Source organism: Schistocerca gregaria, chromosome 3, assembly GCF_023897955.1.
Source record: "Schistocerca gregaria isolate iqSchGreg1 chromosome 3, iqSchGreg1.2, whole genome shotgun sequence".
NCBI lineage: Eukaryota > Metazoa > Arthropoda > Insecta > Orthoptera > Acrididae > Schistocerca > Schistocerca gregaria.
In genome coordinates, this window is record NC_064922.1 from 271,186,894 (window position 1) to 271,209,450 (window position 22,557).

At 39.5% G+C, this 22,557-nt stretch overlaps 1 protein-coding gene across 1 annotated transcript in view; it reads left to right on the plus strand.

The window, feature by feature from the left end:
• The window catches only part of LOC126355394 (dynein beta chain, ciliary), a 677,699-nt gene that overhangs the window by 384,060 nt on the left and 271,082 nt on the right, over positions 1 to 22,557 (plus strand). Inside the window, exons 42-44 of the mRNA XM_050005692.1 lie at positions 7,887 to 8,035; positions 11,259 to 11,461; positions 20,222 to 20,301. Coding sequence (XP_049861649.1) covers positions 7,887 to 8,035; positions 11,259 to 11,461; positions 20,222 to 20,301 — 432 coding nt within the window. The remainder of the gene's footprint in view (positions 1 to 7,886; positions 8,036 to 11,258; positions 11,462 to 20,221; positions 20,302 to 22,557) is intronic.

A 22,557-nucleotide genomic window follows, 5' to 3' on the forward strand; every position in this document is an offset into this window, starting at 1 on the left:
AGCTGCTTATGGAATATGATAGGCTTATTTACAGCATTAAACAACCTGCAACAATTGTTTATGCAATCAGAAGATTATATATTGCTAAAAATGGCGGAAACATTTTTCAAAATTTTCCTTTTCCAAAAGAAATTTTCAAACTTTTGTGAAGCATCTTATAGTGACATATACATATACACCTTATAATGGCATAAGTGCATATACATTTTTTTTTTGTTGAGTTCAGACTAGCAGCATTTTGACTAGTGCCTGTTGCAGTTGCTATGTCTGTGAGTGCCTACCACTTGTGACCCATTATTGCTGTGTAATCTATTTATGCCAATGATTTCTTTCTGACAAAATAGTTCACAGGTGAACAGCCAGATTTCAGTGTCCAGTGCACCCAGTATTTTGGTATCCAACCACGTTGCTGTCGTCAGCTGTGCTAATGAAGTGATTGGCTAGGAGTAGGCATATTGCCAAGGAGCAGGTGTAGGGCATGTCTCTCCCGACCCTCTCCCCCCTCACTTTTCTTCTCTCTGACGTAACACTGTACATGATCTGTGCCCAGACATTGTTGCATGTACAGTATCTCTTCCATGCCCCCTCCCACTGACAACTCACTTCATATGAGATTCACACCCAGGAACGCACACAGGCAGCATCACTGCTATTGCCATTGTTCCACCGGAGGACAAATTCAGTTAATTGTGGGATATTTCCTTCCTCTTCTTATCAAACTAGCAAGGTAACTTTTCCAAGTATCAATTAACAGTCTTGAAGGTACTCAACGGGTATGTAAAATGGGCAAAATAATGCAATACATTCACACATCAAAAAAAGTTTTGCATTGCCCCGGTTCCCAGAACTCTTGAAGATGGACGTTGACTGTAGATATTGTATCACAGATATCACAGACACTGTCGCTTTAACTGTTCAGAGTTGTCACTAAACCCACGCAAAGATGTAAACAACCATGCATGTGCAGCACCTATTAGTAGGAGGGGGTCAGACAACTGATCATTTCCAGTCATTCCACCGGGAAGGAGGTACACAGCTCATGTTGACCATAGTTCAACCATGCCTGTCCCTCGATCATGTCCTCAATGTTACTTTGTGCCAGGAAGGGCTCTCAACAAGGAAAATGTCCAGACATCTCGGAGTGAACCAAAGCAATGTTGTTCGGACATGAAATATATACAGAGAGACACGAACTGTTGATGACGTGCCTTGCTCAGGCTGCCCAAGGGCTACTACTGCAGTGGATGACTGCTACCTGTGGATTATGGCTCAGAGGAACCCTGACAGCAATGCCACCATGTTGAATAATGCTTTTTGTGCAGCCACAGGATGTCACGTTATGACTCAAATTGTACGCAATAGGCTGCATAATCTGCAACCTCACTCTCAACGTCCATGGTGAGGTCCATCTTTCATCTTTGCACCCACAACACCATGCAGCACACTACAGATGGGCCGAACCACATGCCAAATGGACCGCTCAGGATTGGCATCACGTTTTCTTCACCGATGAGTGTCGCATATGCCTTCAACCAGACAATCATCGATGTGTTTGGAAGCAACCCAGTCTGGCTGAACGCCTTAGACACACTGTCTAATGAGTGCAGCAAGGTGGGGGTTCCCTGCTGTTTTGGGATGGCATTATGTGTAGAAAATGTATGCCACTGGTGGTCAGGGAAGACGTCGTAATGGCTGAATGATATGTGAATGCCATCCTCCAACTGCTAGTGCAACCATATCAGCAGCATATTGGCAAGACATTTGTCTTGATGGATGACAATTCACACCCCCATCATCCACATCTTGTAAATGACTTCCTTCGGGATAACATCATCACTTGACTAGTGGCCAGCATGTTCTCCAGACAGGAACCCTATTGAACATACCTGGGATAGATTGAAAAGAGCTGTTTATTGATGACGTGACCTACCAACCACTCTGAGGGATCTACACTGAATCACCATTGAGGAGTGGGGCAATCTGGATTAGAGGTATTAGAGGTACTGGTGTGTACAGCAATCTGGACCACCACCTCTTTAAGCCACAATGTGTCCTGGTGACAGCAAGGAAATCTGGCAAACAAACATCTGACCAGGTCAAAAGATGTTTGAAAGAAGTTTTCTTTTCCACTGCTGGAGTAAAATCTGTATTATTATTAGATTCTTCAAGTGGTCAGTGTGAAAGAAACATTTAGAGCGTCATTCAGATTCTTGGGGTGGCTGATGTGAAAGAATCATTCAGAGCATTGTACCTCAGGACAAGCTGGGAGGACAAGGAATTTCTTCATCTGGTGACCCAAAGGGGTCGACAGCAGAGGTACAGCTTTTGATGTCAGAAGAAATTTGTGAGAAAATTGGGTATCATGTTTGGCAACGTGTTCAGCAACAGTGTGTTCGACTTGTTTTTTGGCCACAGTTTGTTGGTAGCCATTCATGTGAACAGACAGCTTGTTGGTTGTCATGCCTACCACCAGCAATACCTTCACTTCAACAGCTGCCACCCATTCGATAGCAAGAAGTCCCTTCCGTACAGTCAAGCCACCCGTGGTTGTTGCATCTGAAGTGACAAGCAGTCCCTCTCTAAATATACCAAGGGTCTCACTGAAGCCTTCACAGACCATAATTATCCTCACATCCTTGTACAAAAACAAATCTCCCGTGCCTTATCTTTCCAGTCTCCCACCAACGCAGTACCATCTGGGACTGGAGCAACTGAATTACATTCTCTGCCAGGGTTTTGAATACCTCTCATTGTGCCCTGAAATGAGAAATGTCCTACCCACTATCCTTCCTACCCCTCCTACCATGGTATTCCGCCATCTACCGAACCTACACAATATACTCATCCATCATTACACAACCCCTGCTCCCAATCACTTACTTCATGGCTCATATCCCTGTAATAGACCTAGATGCAAGACCTGTCCCATACATCCTCCTACGACCACCTACTCCAGTCTGGTCACTAACATCACCTATCCCATCAAAGGCAGGGCTACCTGTGAAACCAGTTAGTCATTTACAAGCTAAGCTGCAACCACTGTGCTGCATTCTATGTAGGCATGACAACCAACAAGCTGTCTGTCCGCATGAATGGCTACCGACAAATTGTGGCCAAAAAATAAGTGGATCACCCTGTTTGCTGAACACACTGCCAAACATGATACCCCTCATCTCATTGACTGCTTCACAGCCTGTGCCATATGCATCCTACCCACCAACACCAGCTTTTGTGAATTGCGCAGGTGGGAACTGTCCCTGCAATACATCCTACATTTCCGTAACACTCCTGGCTTCAACCTTGGTTAGTCACTGTCCTCACCCATCCAGCCCCCTCCATGTTCCCATTCCAGCACCACACAGCCATCATTTCACCGCCACACCAAGTCTTTTAATTTTCTTTTCTTTTTCTTTTTATTATTATTTTTATTTCTCTCCTTTCTGTCACTTACTCCTCCCCCCCTCAGCACCTCCTGTCATGCCCTCTGTCTAAACTACAACACTACACTGTCTGCCTCTCCCACCACACTATCTCTCTCCCTCCCCGCCACAGTTTCATCCTTATCTCCACCCAGTTGCCACTTCCAAAATACATGTATGTACACGCACACAGAGACACACACACACACACACACACACACACACACACAAACACACAAAATTTAATGTAAAATTAAAAATAACAATTAAAAACATAGAGCAAAAATAAGTAAAGCAAATAATTAGACTAATATTATACATTTAAATATTTTAATAAGTTATGCTGAAAATACTACAACTGCACACTGCAGCTTATTTTCCAAAAATGGTGCTTCAGTAAACAAGTTTTATTACACACGCATGTATGTTGCTTGAAAGCTTCTTGATTTTATCTTGTAACAAAAGTTTTCATTTTTCAAAATTAATTAATAGTGGTAGTGTACATTGCAAAATTTCAAAATATTACAAAAATTGATAATACAGTTTTCAGGAAGTTGATTACTTATCAAATTTTATATGAAAAAATATGTTATATATCATAATTTCTAAGATATTCCCTCTACACCTAATGTGCCTCATTGCCTTTCAGAGCTTGGTTTGCCTCTTAACCCTTTAACTGCTCTGGATGTTTTAACACGCGCGACTTTGTACCTGTCCCTGTATGCTGTGAACGTGTTTACACACGCCACCAGTCCTTCTTCCTGGTACTCTGAACATGTATACACATAGGCACGTTCAGAGTACCAGGTAGAATGATTGGTGGTGTGTGTAAAGACGTTCAGAGCACACTGGGACTCCATAGTCATGTTCAGAGTACCAGGTAGAAGGACTGGTGGTGCACATAAACACGTTCAGAGCATACAGTGACAGTCACAAAGGTGCGCACGTTAACATGTCCAGAGCAGTTAAAGGGTTAAAAGTGAAATTGGGCACAAACAAAAAAACATGTATTGCATTATGCTGCCCCCTTTACACAACCCCCAAGTTTCATCAGGATCGTTTATTGATACTTTAAGAATGTTCCCTTGTGAGTACAGTTGCCCAGGGTTAATTAAAAATGTAGTCACTGTCGGAATGACTCAGCAGTTCCTTTACTCGGATCTTGATAGATTCTTTAACGACAAAGTCTCAGAAGTTAGATGTCTGTGTCAGAACCTCAGTTTGGTCATAATCCACCCCTTCTACTTAAGATAGCAGTGTTCTATGACCACTGACTTGCTAGATTGCTGCAGTTTGGTGGTCTTGGCAACAATTTTCAACTGTATGCACTGCCTGATCTATTTGTGCCATGCCATATTAGCATCTGATAGACCCCCCGACTTCCATTGTCAAAGTTTATCCTTGACCTTACCAAGCAATGTCCATGTTTTATCTGGTGGGTTGAAGACACTCTTCATTTAGTGTTTTTCTCTGTTACTGTTGGTTGTACAGTCAGTGTAGGATGTAGGGCTCTTGGAATGTTCCATCTGTGTAGCCATTCTTTTGTTACACTGTCAGATGTTCAAGTTCTTGGTTGAGACTTCCATTTTGAGAGAGGGTGCGTGTCTATGTACCAATATCCTGAGCACCCTGTTCCTCTGCACTTGGTGGTGGCAAGCTGTCAGCACGTTAAATACAGGTTGCCATGTGATCTCAAGGTGCACACTGTGATCTAGTGTACTGTCCACTCTTCTTTTAACAAGGCCTTAGAGAAAGTTGAGCACTCTGTCCACTCTGACTTCCATGATATAATTGGAGGCCTGGTTTATGTGATTGAAATGTGTGAGGAAATTGTTCAGCTTCCTTCTCGCCATATGGTAAAAGCATTGTCACATACCAGGAAAAATATTCCATATACATGTTAGAAAAAACTGGTGAAAGTGGACCTCCAAGGCTATTTCTTCCATCTGCTCATAGTAACTGCTGTTGAAGAAAAACTTTGTAATCACTAAGACATGCCTAAAATGGTTGGTCACCTCTGTGTCAAATTTCTAGACAGTAAGTTCTAAGGGTTCTTGTAAAGACACTATGCAAAAAGAATGTCAAAGCTCACAGGGGTGTCAGAATCCTCAAGCTTAAAGTTGTTAAGATGCCCAACAAAATCCACATACTTGTGAGTATGATGTGGACGTTTTCAGACACATGGACAAAGCATATCTTATAGGTATTTATTGAGTGAGTGTGATGGGTCACCAGTGGTTCTAACAATCTACATCTACATCTACATCCATTTTCCGCAAGCCACCTGATGGTGTGTGGTGGAGGGTACCCTGAGTACCTCTATCGGTTCTCCCTTCTATTCCAGTCTCGTATTGTACGTGGAAAGAACGATTGTCGGTATGCTTCTGTGTGGGCTCTAATCTCTCTGTTTTATCCTCATGGTCTCTTCACGAGATATACGTAGGAGGGAGCAATATACTGCTTGACTCTTCGGTGAAGGTATGTTCTCGAAACTTTAACAAAAACCCATACTGAGCTACTGAGCGTCTCTCCTGCAGAGTCTTCCACTGGAGTTTATCTATCTTCTCCGTAACACTTTCGCGATTACTAAATGATCCTGTAATGAAGCGTGCTGCTCTCCGTTGGATCTTCTCTATCTCTTCTATCAACCCTATCTGGTGCGGATCCCACACTGCTGAGCAGTATTCAAGCAGTGGGCGAACAAGTGTACTGTAACCTACTTCCTTTGTTGTCGGATTGCATGTCCTTAGGATTGTTCCAATGAATCTCAGTCTGGCATCTGCTTTACCGACGATCAACTTTATATGATCATTCCATTGAGATATGAGCTTTGAATCACAATGGGGTGTAAAGGCACCCCGTAAAATTTCAGTGGATCCTACTCTTTGTTGTAACTTCTTAATAACTTCGTCTGGCAAGCTGGATTCTTTGGGAAGTGACATGGTCTTCCTCTCTCCTCTATTATTAGGTTCAGTGCTGATCTTCCAATGCACAATGTCTTCTAACAGGCCTCACATCTTCTCAATGTAATTCTAGTTAGATAGGACCACAGTTGTGTTGCCTTTGTTTGCTGATAGGACTACCATGTCTAGAGCATTTCTTAGTTCCCGTATGGCACACTCTCCCTGCTAGAGATGTTTGGTTTCGTAGGTTTTGTTCAGTAAGAACACTACAGGTTTCATCATGACATACTTCTTCATTTGCTACGGTTGGAAGTCATACAGCTACCTTAAGAACTGAAACTGCATCCTCATCCAGTTGCTTGGCTAAGAGGTTGATGATGTTTTGCAAGGATTATCAATGTCAAGGAGAACCTCAGACTACAGAAATCCAGGGTCTGTCAGATTCCCTGTCATTGTGGTATGATGTACATAGGTCAGACAGTGTTTTCTGTTGAAGGCCATTGCCAAGAACACCAACAGCACACCGAACTGGAGTAGACAAACAAGCTGACAGTAGCAGAATTTTTGCCTATCAGAATTACACAAAATTGGTTATGACCATACAAAGGTTCTGATATGGACATATAGCTTCTGGGTCTGTTCATTAAAGAATATATGGAGACTGAGTAAGGGAGTGGCTGATCAGTTGCGATAGTGGCCACATTCTTAATAAGGCCTGGGAACCTGTACTTGACATGATTAAGAAGAGGAAGGAAATATCCCACATCGAACTAACTTTGGGGAGCAGGTGGAGCAACAGCAATAATGGAAACTCTTGCAGCATGCATTCCTAGGTGTGACCCTCGGACAGAGCTTATGTCAGTGGCAGGAGGAGGATGGGGGTGTAGATGCTGTATGCACCCCCATACCTGTACATGGACTGCGTACAGGACACCAGGTTGGAGGGTGCACTGGGAGGATGTGGGTAGGAGATATGAGTTTTGAATCAAATGCTAGTCTACCTGTTGATCAGTGCATCTGATGATGGCAACATGTCGCTTCATGAAATATTGTAACTGTTGGACACTGACATTCAGCTGTTCACTTGTGAACTGTTTTGTAGAATTTGAAGAATCACAGTTCCATTCTGGTATTAATTTGTATTGATGTTTCTCATATCTGACAATATCATATAAATGTAGTGTTCATATGCATTCACAGTAAATTCCTTTCTTGTATGTTGAATATCTATTGAAGTTATTACAAATAAAGGTTCACTTGTGAACTGTTTTGTAGAATTTGAAGAATCACAGTTCCATTCTGGTATTAATTTGTATTGATGTTTCTCATATCTGACAATATCATATAAATTTAGCATTCATATGCATTCACAGTAAATTCCTTTCTTGTATGTTGAATATCTATTGAAGTTATTACAAATAAAGGTCATTTTCATTCCAAGATGTATGTTTTTTTATATGAATGGTCTACCAGAGGGAGTGAAACTATATTGCTTAATGCAGTAGATTTTGAAGGCTGAGAGTTGTAATTTTGCTTTATTATTGAATCTGTATGTTCATTACAGATTTTGACACTGGCTAGTAATGAAAGAATAGCACTGAACCCATCTATGCGTTTATTGTTTGAGATATCTAATCTACGCACCGCTACACCAGCAACAGTATCACGTGCTGGAATTCTTTACATTAACCCTCAAGATCTTGGATGGAATCCGTTAGTATCTAACATTTTAGTATTAATGCATGACACTTAGCGAAGTGCAGTTTGGATGAAAATTGCAAATGTTTCTTACTTGCACCCCTTCTATTCCGTACAAACATTTTTATTTAAATATGTGTAGCAAATGTAATGCAAAAGAAATGGAACACCTCCCTTATAAAATGAAACATTATTGCTGCTACTTAAATTAATCTGTAAATGGAAAACTTGTAGTCATATTTATCTACAAGTTAATTTAATAGCCTGTAAGTTAACTCATTTCATTTCTAATATTTGGTAACTGAATTTTTTATTTTAAATTGCCAGATTTAACATGACACTCATAGCACTGTAGCATTATGATTACAGAGTTGTTCACAATTTCTTACAAATATTGTATTTTATTACTTTTAACTTAAATTGTACATGAAAATATTTCTGGTGATAATTGTACTGAAAAACTAGATGCGTAGTGATGAAGCTAGTGTAGGATCCTGCATCTACCACCATATTTTGGAAACAACTGTGAAGTGCATGGCAAAGGCTATTTCTCGTCATACTGACTGCATATTAGAATTTCTTTCTGATCCATTTGTGTATGCAATACAGGAAGAATAACTGCTTAAATGCATCAGTGCATGCTGTACTTAGTCTAATATTGTCTTCATCGTCCCTTTGGAAGCAGTAGGTAGAGATCCTTAATTTATTCCTAGATTTCTCATCATGGTAAAGTGATGTGTTACCCAATGTCTACCTAGCTGATGAATGATGGTCACAATATTTGAGACCATTAGTTAATTAAATAGTCTAGAGTAGAAAAGTGTTTGGAGATTTTGTTATTGTTTGTGGATGTAAACTGATACAGATGGGTGCCACTCATCTATGACGTGGGACAGCAATTGCAGTTTTACTATACTGGTCATTTAGTTAGCCAGAGTTTCAGCATCCCTGTTTGGAAATGCAGGACATGCCATTGAGTAAAGAGTGCACTGTGACATTCTAGTATCTCCAGAAACATAAGATGAGGACTTATCTGTCAAATGTGTTAGTGTTCTGTTGTATCTGAAACTGTCAGTTTGACAATTACATTGAGATTGAGTTATCATTGTAGTGTTCCTTCTGAAGAGATGTTAACATTTAAGAGCTATCATATTTGAAAGCAAGAATATATGTCACACTAATTGGATAAATATTGTATTTATTATTGCAATTGGATATTGTACTGGATTTGTGACTTAAACATTTACTGCCAAAAGATGAAGTTTGGCTTTTATCCATGCTCAAGCATAGACGTGAGCATAATTCATAATAATCAATGACAGTTTAAGAGGAAATCCAAACTTTCACAAATGCTTTCTGTGATTCTCTCCCTTGAGTGAGATAAGAATGATACCATTCATGCTGCCTTCTTCATATACACTCAATATCACTGGTTAATATGTGTCCCACACACTTATTCTACTCTGTTCTGTGATAGGTCACATGAGTGTTTTGTGAGCAGTCTCCTTTGCAAACTGATTGCATTTCCTTGTACCCTGTCTATGAATTGAAGTCTGTCACCTGCTTCTCTATAACTGAGAACTGAGTGTGTGTGATCGTTTCATTTCCTTTGCCAAATAGTTGTGATAAATAGGAATTACTGCTATATGTTGAATAGTAATCTATCCTTTTCATAGGCTGATGTTGAGACATGAGCAATAGGTGACTAAAAGCATTTTTAGTAACTACACACTGATGAGCCAAAACATTATCGCCACCTGCTTAATAGCTTGTTTTACATCTTTGGAACAAAATAGATCAGTGATTCTGTGTACCAAAGATCCACCAGTTTGTTGGTAGGTTTTTGGAGGTATGTGGCATTACATGTCGACACACAGTTCGTGCAATTCACGTGAATAGCGTATTACTGATTTGCATATGTGGTGATGGCACTGAATAGTGACCCAGATGGGCTCTATAGGATTTACATCAGACAAGTTTAGTCACCAATATATTTTGAGTTCACTATAATGCTCACCATATCACTGTAGCATGGTTCTGGCTCCAAGACACAGACAATTATATACTGAAAGATGACATCACCATCGGGGAGGACACTAGCATGAAGAGATGCAGGTGATTTGCAGCTGTCAGTGTGTCTTTGATTATTAGTGCAGGTCCCCTGAAAGTGTAGAAGAATGGTGTTTGTAGAGATGATCAGCAACCTATTGTAGCAAAAATGTGATTCAAGCAAAGAGCCGACATGTTCCCATTGATTGACAGTTGAATACCAGTGGTCCCATACCCACAGAAATTGTAACTGACAATGTCACTGGATCATTATGTGAACACTAAGGGGTGGTCTGCTGCAGAGCTCCATGTTCAACATTGTGTGATGAACGGTGTGCTCCAAAACATTTGTGCGTGCATCAGCATTGTGCTCTTTTGGCAAACATGCCACGGATCATCAGCTATCATACATTACAGAGTGGAAAAGCCTCTGAACCCCACATTCTCTCAAGAGTCATGGATGCTCAACCGTAGAGTGCCTAGTGGTGTTTTCAATGCCCTTCTATCTGTTTATGTAGGTGCTCATGACAATGGCACATGAACATTAAGCCAGCTTCACTGTTTACGGGGTACTTGTTCACAAGCTCTGCTTAATAATAACAACAATAATCTGCCCTTTTCCAAGGACACTTATCTCAATGGATTTCCCCATTTGTTGTCCATATCTTCACTAGAGTTTCCACCGTCCATGTCTGTTCCACCTATGTAGTTTTGTTACCGTGTCACATGCCCACCATGCTGCCAGGTTGCATCCAATGTTGCGGTGGAGAGTGGTCATAATTTTTTGGCTTATCAGTATAGATTGTTAGATCTGACAGCAAATTTTATGCTTCTCAGGCCCCTCAACTAGTGTATTTCAAAGTTTGCTATATAATCCCTTACTAATGTTGATTGTTCCAACAGTAACTCTTTTACCAAATGAAGGAACTTCAGAGGATAGTATTTTTTATCATGTTTATTTATATGTATATTATTTTTTGTCTGTTAAATGGGAAGCTACCTCTGTCTCTAACTGTTTGAAGTTTCGTGTTGGAAGTACATTTTCTTATAATAATGTGAACTGCTGTAATTCCTTGCACCTCCTTGGTAGCTCCATGTAACTAGTAGTATAAGTGAACTCATTTCCCTCTCTACTTGGTATGTAAGTAACCAGATACGAAAATTCAATAAAAGATGAATAATTTTTCAGATATGTTACAAGCTGGATAGAGACAAGAACTTCAACCCAGGAGAAATCTTGTCTTGTAGCACTGTTTGATAAATACATACCTCCATGTCTTGAGTGTCTACGTGTTAGGTTCAAAAAAATAACACCGATTGCTGAGATTGCCCATGTACAAATGCTGTGCTATCTTCTGGACTGTTTGCTGACTCCTGCAAATACACCTGCAGGTAATCAACCTATTCAAGTTGAGATGGTACCTACATGAAATTTGTTGTAGCTGTTGACTTTGTCTTCAGTAGCTTCCAAACGAATTATATATAAATTAGCTTCTACTACCTGAGGTTTAAGAATTATTGAACTAAAATTAATATTGTGACACAGATAAAAGTATTTTTAAGGCAGTACACATTTCATGTGTAGCTTAGAAGGGTACAGTGGCATTAGAATTCTTGAATCCAATTATTTTTATTACAGGCTCAGTACTTTAACACATTTAAGACTGAAGGTTGCCCATAAGCAATGACAGCTCTTACAGCCAATTAGAGTAATTGTGCATGTAAATCAATGCAGCAAGCCATTCACAGCAAAAGAACAGAACTGATTAATTGTATGCTGTGTCTTGATGAATATGGGCCTCTCTGCATGTGGCCCCATGATGAGGTCAACACTTACAGTATAACTTCAAAGACAGTAGGTTATACAACTTCCCATGTGGACCACATAAAACGAGACTGAGTTTTATTATGCAATGAGCCACAGTGTAGGGTTAGCCTTGACAAAAAAAATGTTTACATATGGAGAGAGCATGTAACACAAAACAAGCCCGAAATTCTCCACCCAAAAAATACCAGTCTTACAGTTATTGAAGGTGAGAAGAGTAATTAGCATTGGTGAATATATAGAACTGCAGACCAGCATTTTCTTGGTAGCTCAAAGGTACAGAGCTTCTTCCAATTTTCTGGTGCAAGGAATGATACTTTCATTCTTATTTTTTCCATTTGTTTCCATGGAAACATGTGATCTAAGCTACATAATTATGAATTGAGTTACTACACAATCCACAGAGTATTGATGAAAAACTAAAATAGAACATGGAAAGAAAGCATTTTTGATAGTACATTCAAATATTAGTGTATTACAGTGAATGGATCTAAACTATAAGTGATAGTGCTTTTTTCAAATGAGCTCAATTGACGGATGACTTGCTTTAATATGAGAATTCATTTGAGAGCTGTCACCAACATACTTCTAAAACATGAAAGTCTATTTTAGGCATCTGGAATACACTTGAAAAATGTGTGACAGCTGGTCAGTCTGTTTACGACTGCACAAGAGGTGACATTTAATTTTCTTGAGTGGTAATAAAATGTTTATCATGAAGCTATCAGTAATCTGTTTGAATCCATGCCACACAGGTCGGAATACATACTGACCATTAGTCTCCAACATGAAACTGATGTAGTGCGTAATATGCGGGACTGCTGAAGAACGGGATACAACCCTTCAGCATTGACCAATGACATCAGAATTTTCCAGAGATGATTTATTACATAGATTTAACAGCAAAGACAAGTATTCATAAACAAAGGAATGTAGGAGATAAAACAGATGGTAGACATATATCACGTCCAGTAATAATTTTATCATAATGTTAAGGATATTACAGTCCTAGTACATCTGTAAAAAATAAAGGGAAAAATGGGATAGAAGTAGCGATAGTGTAGAATACCTCATTTGACATGTATATGAGCTGTATCTTGAACTTCACTCTATCTGTATAGGTTAACTGCAATTTGGGATACAAATATAACATACGTCAATTTCTTCATTTTTGTTAGCACTCATATCCTATTCGTCAGTTGAACTACATAGGTCAACTGAAGTACGGGATACAAATTTTGCAGGTATTGATTCTTTTGCCTCCGCTACTACTGGCATTCTGTTCTTAAAAAGATAGTATTAATAGTGAAGGTGAAAAAGATCTACATACACAATATTTGTATCTCATATTTCAGTTGGCCTTTATAGGCCAATTGAAGAATAGGATACTACTGCTAATGAAAATGAAGAAATCGATGTACATAACATTGGCAACCTGTACCTCAGTTCAACTACGTGAAGAGGGAAGAAGATGACACATAACATTTGTATCCCATACTTCATTTATAACGTGTGTATCCTGTACGGCACTTGACCTATTAGTTAAATTCAGTATGTGATCAAAAGTAGCCTGGCACCTGGCCGAAAATGGCTTACAAGTTCTTGCTACCCTCTATCAGTAATACTGGAATTCAGTATGGTGTTGGCCCACCTTCAGTCTTGATGACAGCTTCCACTCTCACAGGCATACATTCAGTTAGGTGCTGGGAGGTCTCTTGGGGAATGGCAGCCCATTCTTCACGGAGTGCTGCACTCCGTATCGATGTTGGTCGGTGAGGCCTGGCGCAAAGTCGGCATTTCAAAACATCCCAAAGGTGTTCTATAGAATTCATGTCAGGACCCTGTGAAGGCCAGTCCATTACAGAGATGTTATTGTCATGTAACCACTCCAGCACAGGCTGTGCATTATGAACAGGTGCTTGATCGTGTTGAAAGATGCAGTTGTCATCCCCAAATTGACTTCAACAGTGAGAAGCAAGAAGGTTCTTAAAACATCAATGTAGGCCTGTACTGTGATAGTGCCATGCAAAACAACAAGGGTTGCAAGCCCCCTCCATCAAAAAACACAACCACACCCTAACACCACTGCCTCCGAATTTTTCTGTTGGCACTACACACGCTGGCAGATGACATTCACCGGGAATTTGCCATACCCACACCCTGCTATCGGATTGCCACATTGTGTACCGTGATTTTACACTCCACAAAATGTTTTTCCACTGTTCAATTGTCCAATGTTTATGCTTCTTACACCAGGCGAGGCATCGTTTGGCATTTACTGGCATGTTGCGTCGCTTATGAGCAGCTGCTCAACCATGAAATCCAATTTCCTCACCTCCTGCCTAACTGTCATAGCATTTACAGTGGATCCTGATGCAGTTTGGAATTCCTGTGTGATGGTCTGGGTGGATGTCTGCGTATTACACATTACGACCCTCTTCAACTGTCGGCGGTCTCTGTCAGTCAACAGACGATCTTGCCCTGTACGCTTTTGTACTGTAAGTATCCCTTCACATTTCCACTTCACTATCACACTGGAAACAGTGGACCTAGGGATGTGTAGGAGTATGGAACTCTCATGTACAGACATATGACACAAGTGACACCCTATCACCTGACCACGGTCGAAGCCTGTGCGTTGCACGGAGTGCCCCATTCTGCTCTCTCATGATGTCTAATGACTACTGAGGTCACTGATATGGAGTACCTGTCAGAAGATAGCAGCACAATGCACCTAATATGAAAAAAGTATGTTTTTGGGGGCGTCTCAATAATTTTGATCACATAGTGTACATAGACCTCCCCCCATGAACCATGGACCTTGCCGTTGGTGGGGAGGCTTGCGTGCCTCAGCGATACAGATGGCCGTACCGTAGGTGCAACCACAACGGAGGGGTATCTGTTGAGAGGCCAGACAAACGTGTGGTTCCTGAAGAGGGGCAGCAGCCTTTTCAGTAGTTGCAGGGGCAACAGTCTGGATGATTGACTGATCTGGCCTTGCAACATTAACCAAAACGGCCTTGCTGTGCTGGTACTGCAAACGGCTGAAAGCAAGGGGAAACTACAGCCGTAATTTTTCCCGAGGACATGCAGCTTTACTGTATGATTAAATGATGATGGCATCCTCTTGGGTAAAATATTCCGGAGGTAAAATAGTCCCCCATTCAGATCTCCGTACGGGGACTACTCAGGAGGATGTCATTATCAGGAGAAAGAAAACTGGTGTTCTACAGATCGGAGCGTGAAATGTCAGATCCCTTAATCGGGCAGGTAGGTTAGAAAATTTAAAAAGGGAAATGGATAGGTTGAAGTTAGATATAGTGGGAATTATTGAAGTTCGGTGGCAGGAGGAACAGGACTTCTGGTCAGGTGACTGCAGGGTTATAAACACAAGATCAAATAGGGGTAATGCAGGAGTAGGTTTAATAATGAATAGGAAAATGAGGGTAAGCTACTACAAACAGCATAGTTAACGCATTGTTGAGGCCAAGATAGATACGAAGCCCACACCTACTACAGTAGTACAAGTTTATATGCCAACTAGCTCTGCAGATAATGAAGAAATTGAAGAAATGTACGATGAAATAAAAGAAATTATTCAGATAGTGAAGGAAGACGAAAATTTAATAGTAATGGGTGACTGGAATTCGAGTGTAGGAAAAGGGAGAGAAGGAAACATAGTAGGTGAGTATGGATTGGGGCTAAGAAATGAAAGAGGAAGCCGCCTAGTAGAATTTTACACAGAGCACAACTTAATCATAGCTAACACTTGGTTTCAGAATCATGAAAGAAGGTTGTATACGTGGAAGAACTCTGGAGATACTAAAAGGTATCAGATAGATTATATAATGGTAAGACAGAGATTTAGGAACCAGGTTTTAAGTTGTAAGACATTTCCAGGGGCAGATGTGGACTCTGACCACAATCTATTGGTTATGACCTGTAGATTAAAACTGAAGAAACTGCAAAAATGTGGGAAATTAAGGAGATGGGACCTGGATAAACTGAAAGAACCAGTGGTTGTACAGAGTTTCAGGCAGAGCATAAAGGAACAACTGACAGGAATAGGGGAAAGAAATACAGTAGAAGAAGAATGGGTAGCTCTGAGGGATGAAGTAGTGGATAAAGTAGATACAAAGACGAGGGCTGCTAGAAATCCTTGGGTAACAGAAGAAATAATGAATTTAATTGATGAGAGGAGAAAATATAAAAATGCAGTAAATGAAGCAGTCAAAAAGGAATACAAACGTCTCAAAAATGAGATCGACAGGAAGTGCAAAATGGCTAAACAGGGATGGCTAGAGGACAAATGTAAGGATGTAGAAGCTTATCTCACTAGGGGTAAGATAGATACTGCCTACAGGAAAATTAAAGAGACCTTTGGAGAGAAGAGAACCATGTGTATGAATATCAAGAGCTCAGATGGCAGCCCAGTTCTAAGCAAAGAAGGGAAGGCAGAAAGGTGGAAGGAGTATATAGAAGGTTTATACAAGGGCGATGTACTTGAGGACAATATTATGGAAATGGAAGAAGATGTAGATGAAGACAAAATGGGAGATACGATACTGCGTGAAGAGTTTGACAGAGCACTGAAAGACCTGAGTCGAAACAAGGCCCCCGGAGTAGACAACATTCCATTAGAACTACTGACAGCCTTGGGAGAACCAGTCCTGACAAAACTCTACCAGCTGGTGAGCAAGATGTATGAGACAGGCGAAATACCCTCAGACTTCAAGAAGAATATAATAATTCCAATCCCAAAAAAAGCAGGTGCTGACAGATGTGAAAATTACCGAACTATCAGTTTAATAAGCCACGGCTGCAAAATACTAACGCGAATTCTTTACAGACGAATGGAAAAACTGGTAGATGCAGACCTCGGGGAGGATCAGTTTGGATTCCGTCGAAATGTTGGAACACGTGAGGCAATACTGACCTTACGACTTATCTTGGAAGAAAGATTAAGAAAAGGCAAACCTACGTTTCTAGCATTTGTAGACTTAGAGAAAGCTTTTGACAATGTTGACTGGAATACTCTCTTTGAAATTCTAAAGGTGGCAGGGGTAAAATACAGGGAGCGAAAGGCTATTTACAATTTGTACAGAAACCAGATGGCAATTGTAAGAGTAGAGGGGCATGAAAGGGAAGCAGTGGTTGGGAAAGGAGTGAGACAGGGTTGTAGCCTCTCCCCGATGTTATTCAATCTGTATATTGAGCAAGCAGTAAAGGAAACAAAAGAAAAATTTGGAGGAGGTATTAAAATTCATGGAGAAGAAGTAAAAACTTTGAGGTTCGCCGATGACATTTTAATTCTGTCAGAGACGGCAAAGGATTTGGAAGAGCAGTTGAACGGAATGGAAAGTGTCTTGAAAAGAGGATATAAGATGAACATCAACAAAAGCAAAACTAGGATAATGGAATGTAGTCAAATTAAATCGGGTGATGCTGAGGGAATTAGATTAGGAAATGAGACACTTAAAGTAGTGAAGGAGTTTTGCTATTTAGGAAGTAAAATAACTGATGATGGTCGAAGTAGGGAGGATATAAAATGTAGACTGGCAATGGCAAGGAAAGCGTTTCTGAAGAAGAGAAATTTGTTAACATCGAATATAGATTTATGTCTCAGGAAGTCGTTTCTGAAAGTATTTGTTTGGAGTGTAGCCATGTATGGAAGTGAAACATGGATGATAACTAGTTTGGACAAGAAGAGAATAGAAGCTTTTGAAATGTGGTGCTACAGAAGAATGCTGAAGATTAAATGGGTAGATCACATAACTAATGAGGAGGTATTGAATAGGATTGGAGAGAAGAGAAGTTTGTGGCACAACTTGACTAGAAGAAGGGATCGGTTGGTAGGACATGTTTTGAGGCATCAAGGGATCACAAATTTAGTATTGGAGGGCAGCGTGGAGGGTAAAAATCGTAGAGGGAGACCGAGAGATGAGTACACTAAGCAGATTCAGAAGGATGTGGGTTCCAGTAGGTACTGGGAGATGAAGCAGCTTGCACAGGATAGAGTAGCATGGAGAGCTGCATCAAACCAGTCTCAGGACTGAAGACAACAACAACAACAGTGTACATAACATTTGTATCCTGTACTTCAGTTGACCTATATAGGTAAATGACATCAGTGTTACATATGTCTCTTGTTTCATCTAGCTACCACCGATATTCTGTACTTCAGTTGACCTTTATATGTCGACTGAAGTAAGGGATACAAATTTTATGTATGTTGGTCTTTTCGCCTTCAGTAGTGCTAGTATAGACCAAAAAAATCGTATTAATACTAGTACTGAGAAAGGGAAAAAGAGCAACAACTGCAAAATTTGTATTCTGTACTGTAGCTGAAGAACCCATACTTAATGCAGAACAATGTAATATGAGAAAGAAATACACCAAAATAAACATTCAGTACAACATAAAAATAAAAAAATAAACCTACCATGTGCAAACCACTCCGTAAGAAACCATAGCTTGCCTTGAAAGACATCAACAAAAATCACATACCTACATGCACAAGATATGCATCATCATGAAAAAACACATACAAATATATACACCCACTAGTTCACATCAACGAAGTGAAGTAAAATAATAATAACAATATCCACAGAAGAAAATTCCTAACATATGAAAATGAAGAATGATGGATCAATCCCAAAAACTCCAAAGTAATATTCTAACCATCCTCACCTAACCCCCTTCTCCTTAATCATCAGTTACTCCCTACCCCCACCCCCATCCCAATCTGAAATTAACTAATTAATTTTGGACGATACATTTACCCAACACATTTAATGAAACTTATGTGGGCAATGTGTATCGTGTCCACTACACCTCCATGAATACCATCTAAATGGCCCTATAGTGTCGAAATGGTCATAGCCCCCTCCCTACAACCGATTTTATGGCTGATTAATAACCTTCTATACTATTGGTACAAGTCCCAGTTGATGAAGACCTAAATTCTATATTATGATTGACCACAAGATGCTGAAAACCCCTATTCCCAAAATCCCTATATGAAGGAAAACCATGGGAAATAACTTCAGAACCCTCTTCAACATGAACTTCAATTAATTTCACCAACAGTTTTGTCATTCGATTACAAACTACTTTTAAAACTACATCATCATATTCTGGATCTGAAATTACAGCTCCCAAGCCCATAATCCTACATCAGGTTCACCGCTCTTGCACTTGGCTTTGCCAAAATGAGACTCATCAATTTAGACTATAAAACCTGGGCCCCCCAAAGGCCCCCTAAACTTTTTATGTTCCCTACTAACGTCCCTACAAAATGAGGACCAGTCTAAAATGGTACACTCACTCATACAACATTCATGCACATACAACTACACAAGATATCTCAAACACCAACAGTATGTAATTTTTATTCTATCCCTCAAGGCCAGTTTCGATTTCTCAAGCCATGTTTATTGTTTAATTGAGTGCCATAGTCAATCCTTGCTACACCTCCATACAAATAAAGCATGAGTACGATGACCAGACACACATAGCAAGCGCATATGTTTGCCACACTCACGAAATCAAACATAATCAGCATGAAGACCAGACATTTGCAAAACTCGAATGGTTGCCATCATGTCTGCACCCAAAGCCTGCTTTAAGTCTTCCCTATTCATGGGAATAGATAAATCCTGATCTACAAACAAAAATGAAAAACTAAAAATGCTCCTAAATGAAAAACTATTCTTCCAAATTCTTTCAAAGTAATTAATTAACTACCAAATGAATTGGAATGAACCAGTTGCTTAATCAATGCAAATCAAGAAAATGTCTAGCGCTATCTTTTAAAACCACAATTTTTTTTTTTTTTTTTTTTTTAAATTTCCAGGGATGGCACTTATCCACAGAAGACAACCGATTATCTATGGCTCGAAAGTAAAGACATTGATATCTATGAGTTACCTATGAAATCATTGGTCAAAGCTGACAGATTGTATCCCATTCTACAGTTAATCCTAATAATCACTACATAAGAAGAGGTAGCATTATATCCATAAACCACCAATCACTGAGCTTATAGTTCTTTATGTGAAATTGTTTCCTGTCACCCTCTATTGTAAAAAAAGTCTGCAGTCATTATTTGTCAGCTGTCTAAAAGTTTAGATAGTATCTTATATTTTTATAAAATTTATCAAACGAGTGGTTTGCAGGAAACCTTTTAAATAGGACAATTTTGTGTCAAGTGTAAGCCAAAACATGGAAAGTATTTAATTTTTGTGTGGGGGTATTTTGTGACTTTTCTTTTTCTTTTTTTTTTTACTAAACATTTCAGTGATAGATAATTTTTTATTTTCCAGATTGTCCAAGAGACTGGTACGATGTCTACTTTGTATTTGCTTGTGTATGGGCATTTGGCGCTACTATGTTCCAGGATCAGGTATCTGAAATATTTTGTGGCGTGTATAGGAAACTTTATACAGGCAGGAAATTGTTATTATTAAAATCATTTGATCACATTATTTATTTGTCTTAGCACTGTTCTTGCTCTTCTAATATAAATTCATGGACATCTAAATCACTTGGTCTGTAAAAATCTGTCAGCTGTTTGGAAAAATAAAAACTCAAGGAGAGGTCACTGTGGCACAACATTGTTGTGCATTACATAATAAAAATGGAAAAGGTTTGCCAGTTTGAAATATGTCATGGCATGGTTCTTCTGAAGTAACTAGCAACTCAAATAAATTTAGTGTTTCATTGTTTGCATGAATGGTGGCCAGATCTTCCAGCTTGTTCATAAGCATGGTGCAGTCACAAATGGAGCATAGTCCATATCAATTCAGACAGCCTAGGAAAAAAATCATACCTTCATAGCCTCGGATGTTATGGAATTTAGCATACATTAAAATGAAGGAATGTGCAAGGAATACATATTTTTTTGTTTTATAAAAAAAAAAAAAATTCTGTTCTGAGATACAGCCCGCTAAAGATGACACTGCACATACCATTTTGAAGATGCGAAAATTGGAAAATTTTTTAAAATGCTGTATCTCTGGAACAGTTCTAGATATTTTGTTGTTTGTATTTTTTATTTGAAAGATAATTGCTTTATGTTTACAAAGAAATCCTCCATTTGGACTTATCTGTCAAACTTCTTGTACTATAGCATTCTGAACTTTTTTAATAATTTATTGTTTTTTTTAATGCCCATCCATAAATTTTTTATTTTTGTTTCTGTTGGTTAGTACCATATAGTTCTACATTCCCTGAAAAGAACCGCTTCCACTTTTACTTAGAACATGTTTTATAAATAATTGAAAGTTTTGTCATACATAAAACCTGTTTTAGAAACACATTATTGCATATCAGGATCATAAAAATCAAAACCTAGCCTTATTTAACATAATTTTAGTTTTGAAAGATGAGTAAGAAACTCATTTTTGAAGCATTTTGAATGGTTCCAAAATGAATGTGACAGTTCCAAAGACTTAGAGGTTTCATTTTAAACAACTTCTGTGCACTCTTGTTTTGTACTGAAATTAGTCAGTCAATGAACTAAAAATGTGTTCCACTGCTTCAGTATCTTCCTTTGATATAGAGAGATGCCATCTGTTGCACCAATAAGAAAGAGAGCACTTACAATCTACAAAACATTGTGAACAAGAAGTGAGCACCGATGGCATTGTTGCTGATCTTCAGCTGGAAACCTATATCCAGCAGCTGCTCCATGTGGTAGAATAAAGTTCACTACAATTTTGTTTTCCTCATAACAGCAGCCTTTTCAGTAGTTGCAGGGGCAACAGTCTGGATGATTGACTGATCTGGCCTTGTAACATTAACCAAAACGGCCTTGCTGTGCTGGTACTGTGAACGGCTGAAAGCAAGGGGAAACTACAGCCATCATTTACTGTATGATTAAATGATGATGACGTCCTCTTGGGTAAATTATTCCGGAGGTAAAATAGTCCCCCATTCGGATCTCCGGGTGGGGGCTACTCAGGAGGACGTCGCTATCAGGAGAAAGAAAACTGGCATTCTACGGATCGGAGTGTGGAATGTCTGACCCCTTAATCGGGCAGGTAGGTTAGAAAATTTAAAAAGGGAAATGGATGGGTTAAAGTTAGATATAGTGGGAATTAGTGAAGTTCGGTGGCAGGAGGAACAAGACTTCTGGTCAGGTGAATACAGGGTTATAAATACAAAATCAAATAGGGGTGATGCAGGAGTAGATTTAATAATGAATAAAAAATAGGAGTGCGGGTAAGCTACTACAAACAGCATAGTGAACACATTATTGTGGCCAAGATAGACACAAAGCCCATGCCTACTACAGTAGTACAAGTTTATATGCCAACTAGCTCTGCAGATGATGAAGAAATTGATGAAATGTATGATGAGATAAAAGAAATTATCCAGGTAGTGAAGGGAGACGAAAATTTAGTAGTCATGGGGGACCTGAATTCGTCAGTAGGAAAAGGGAGAGAAGGAAACATAGTGGGTGATTATGGTTTGGGGCTAAGAAATGAAAGAGGAAGACACCTGGTAGAATTTTGCACAGAGCATACCGTAATCATAGCTAACACTTGGTTCAAGAATCATAAAAGAAGGTTGTATACATGGAACAACCCTGGAGATACTAAAAGGTATCAGATAAATTATATAATGGTAAGACAGAGATTTAGGGATCAGGTTTTAA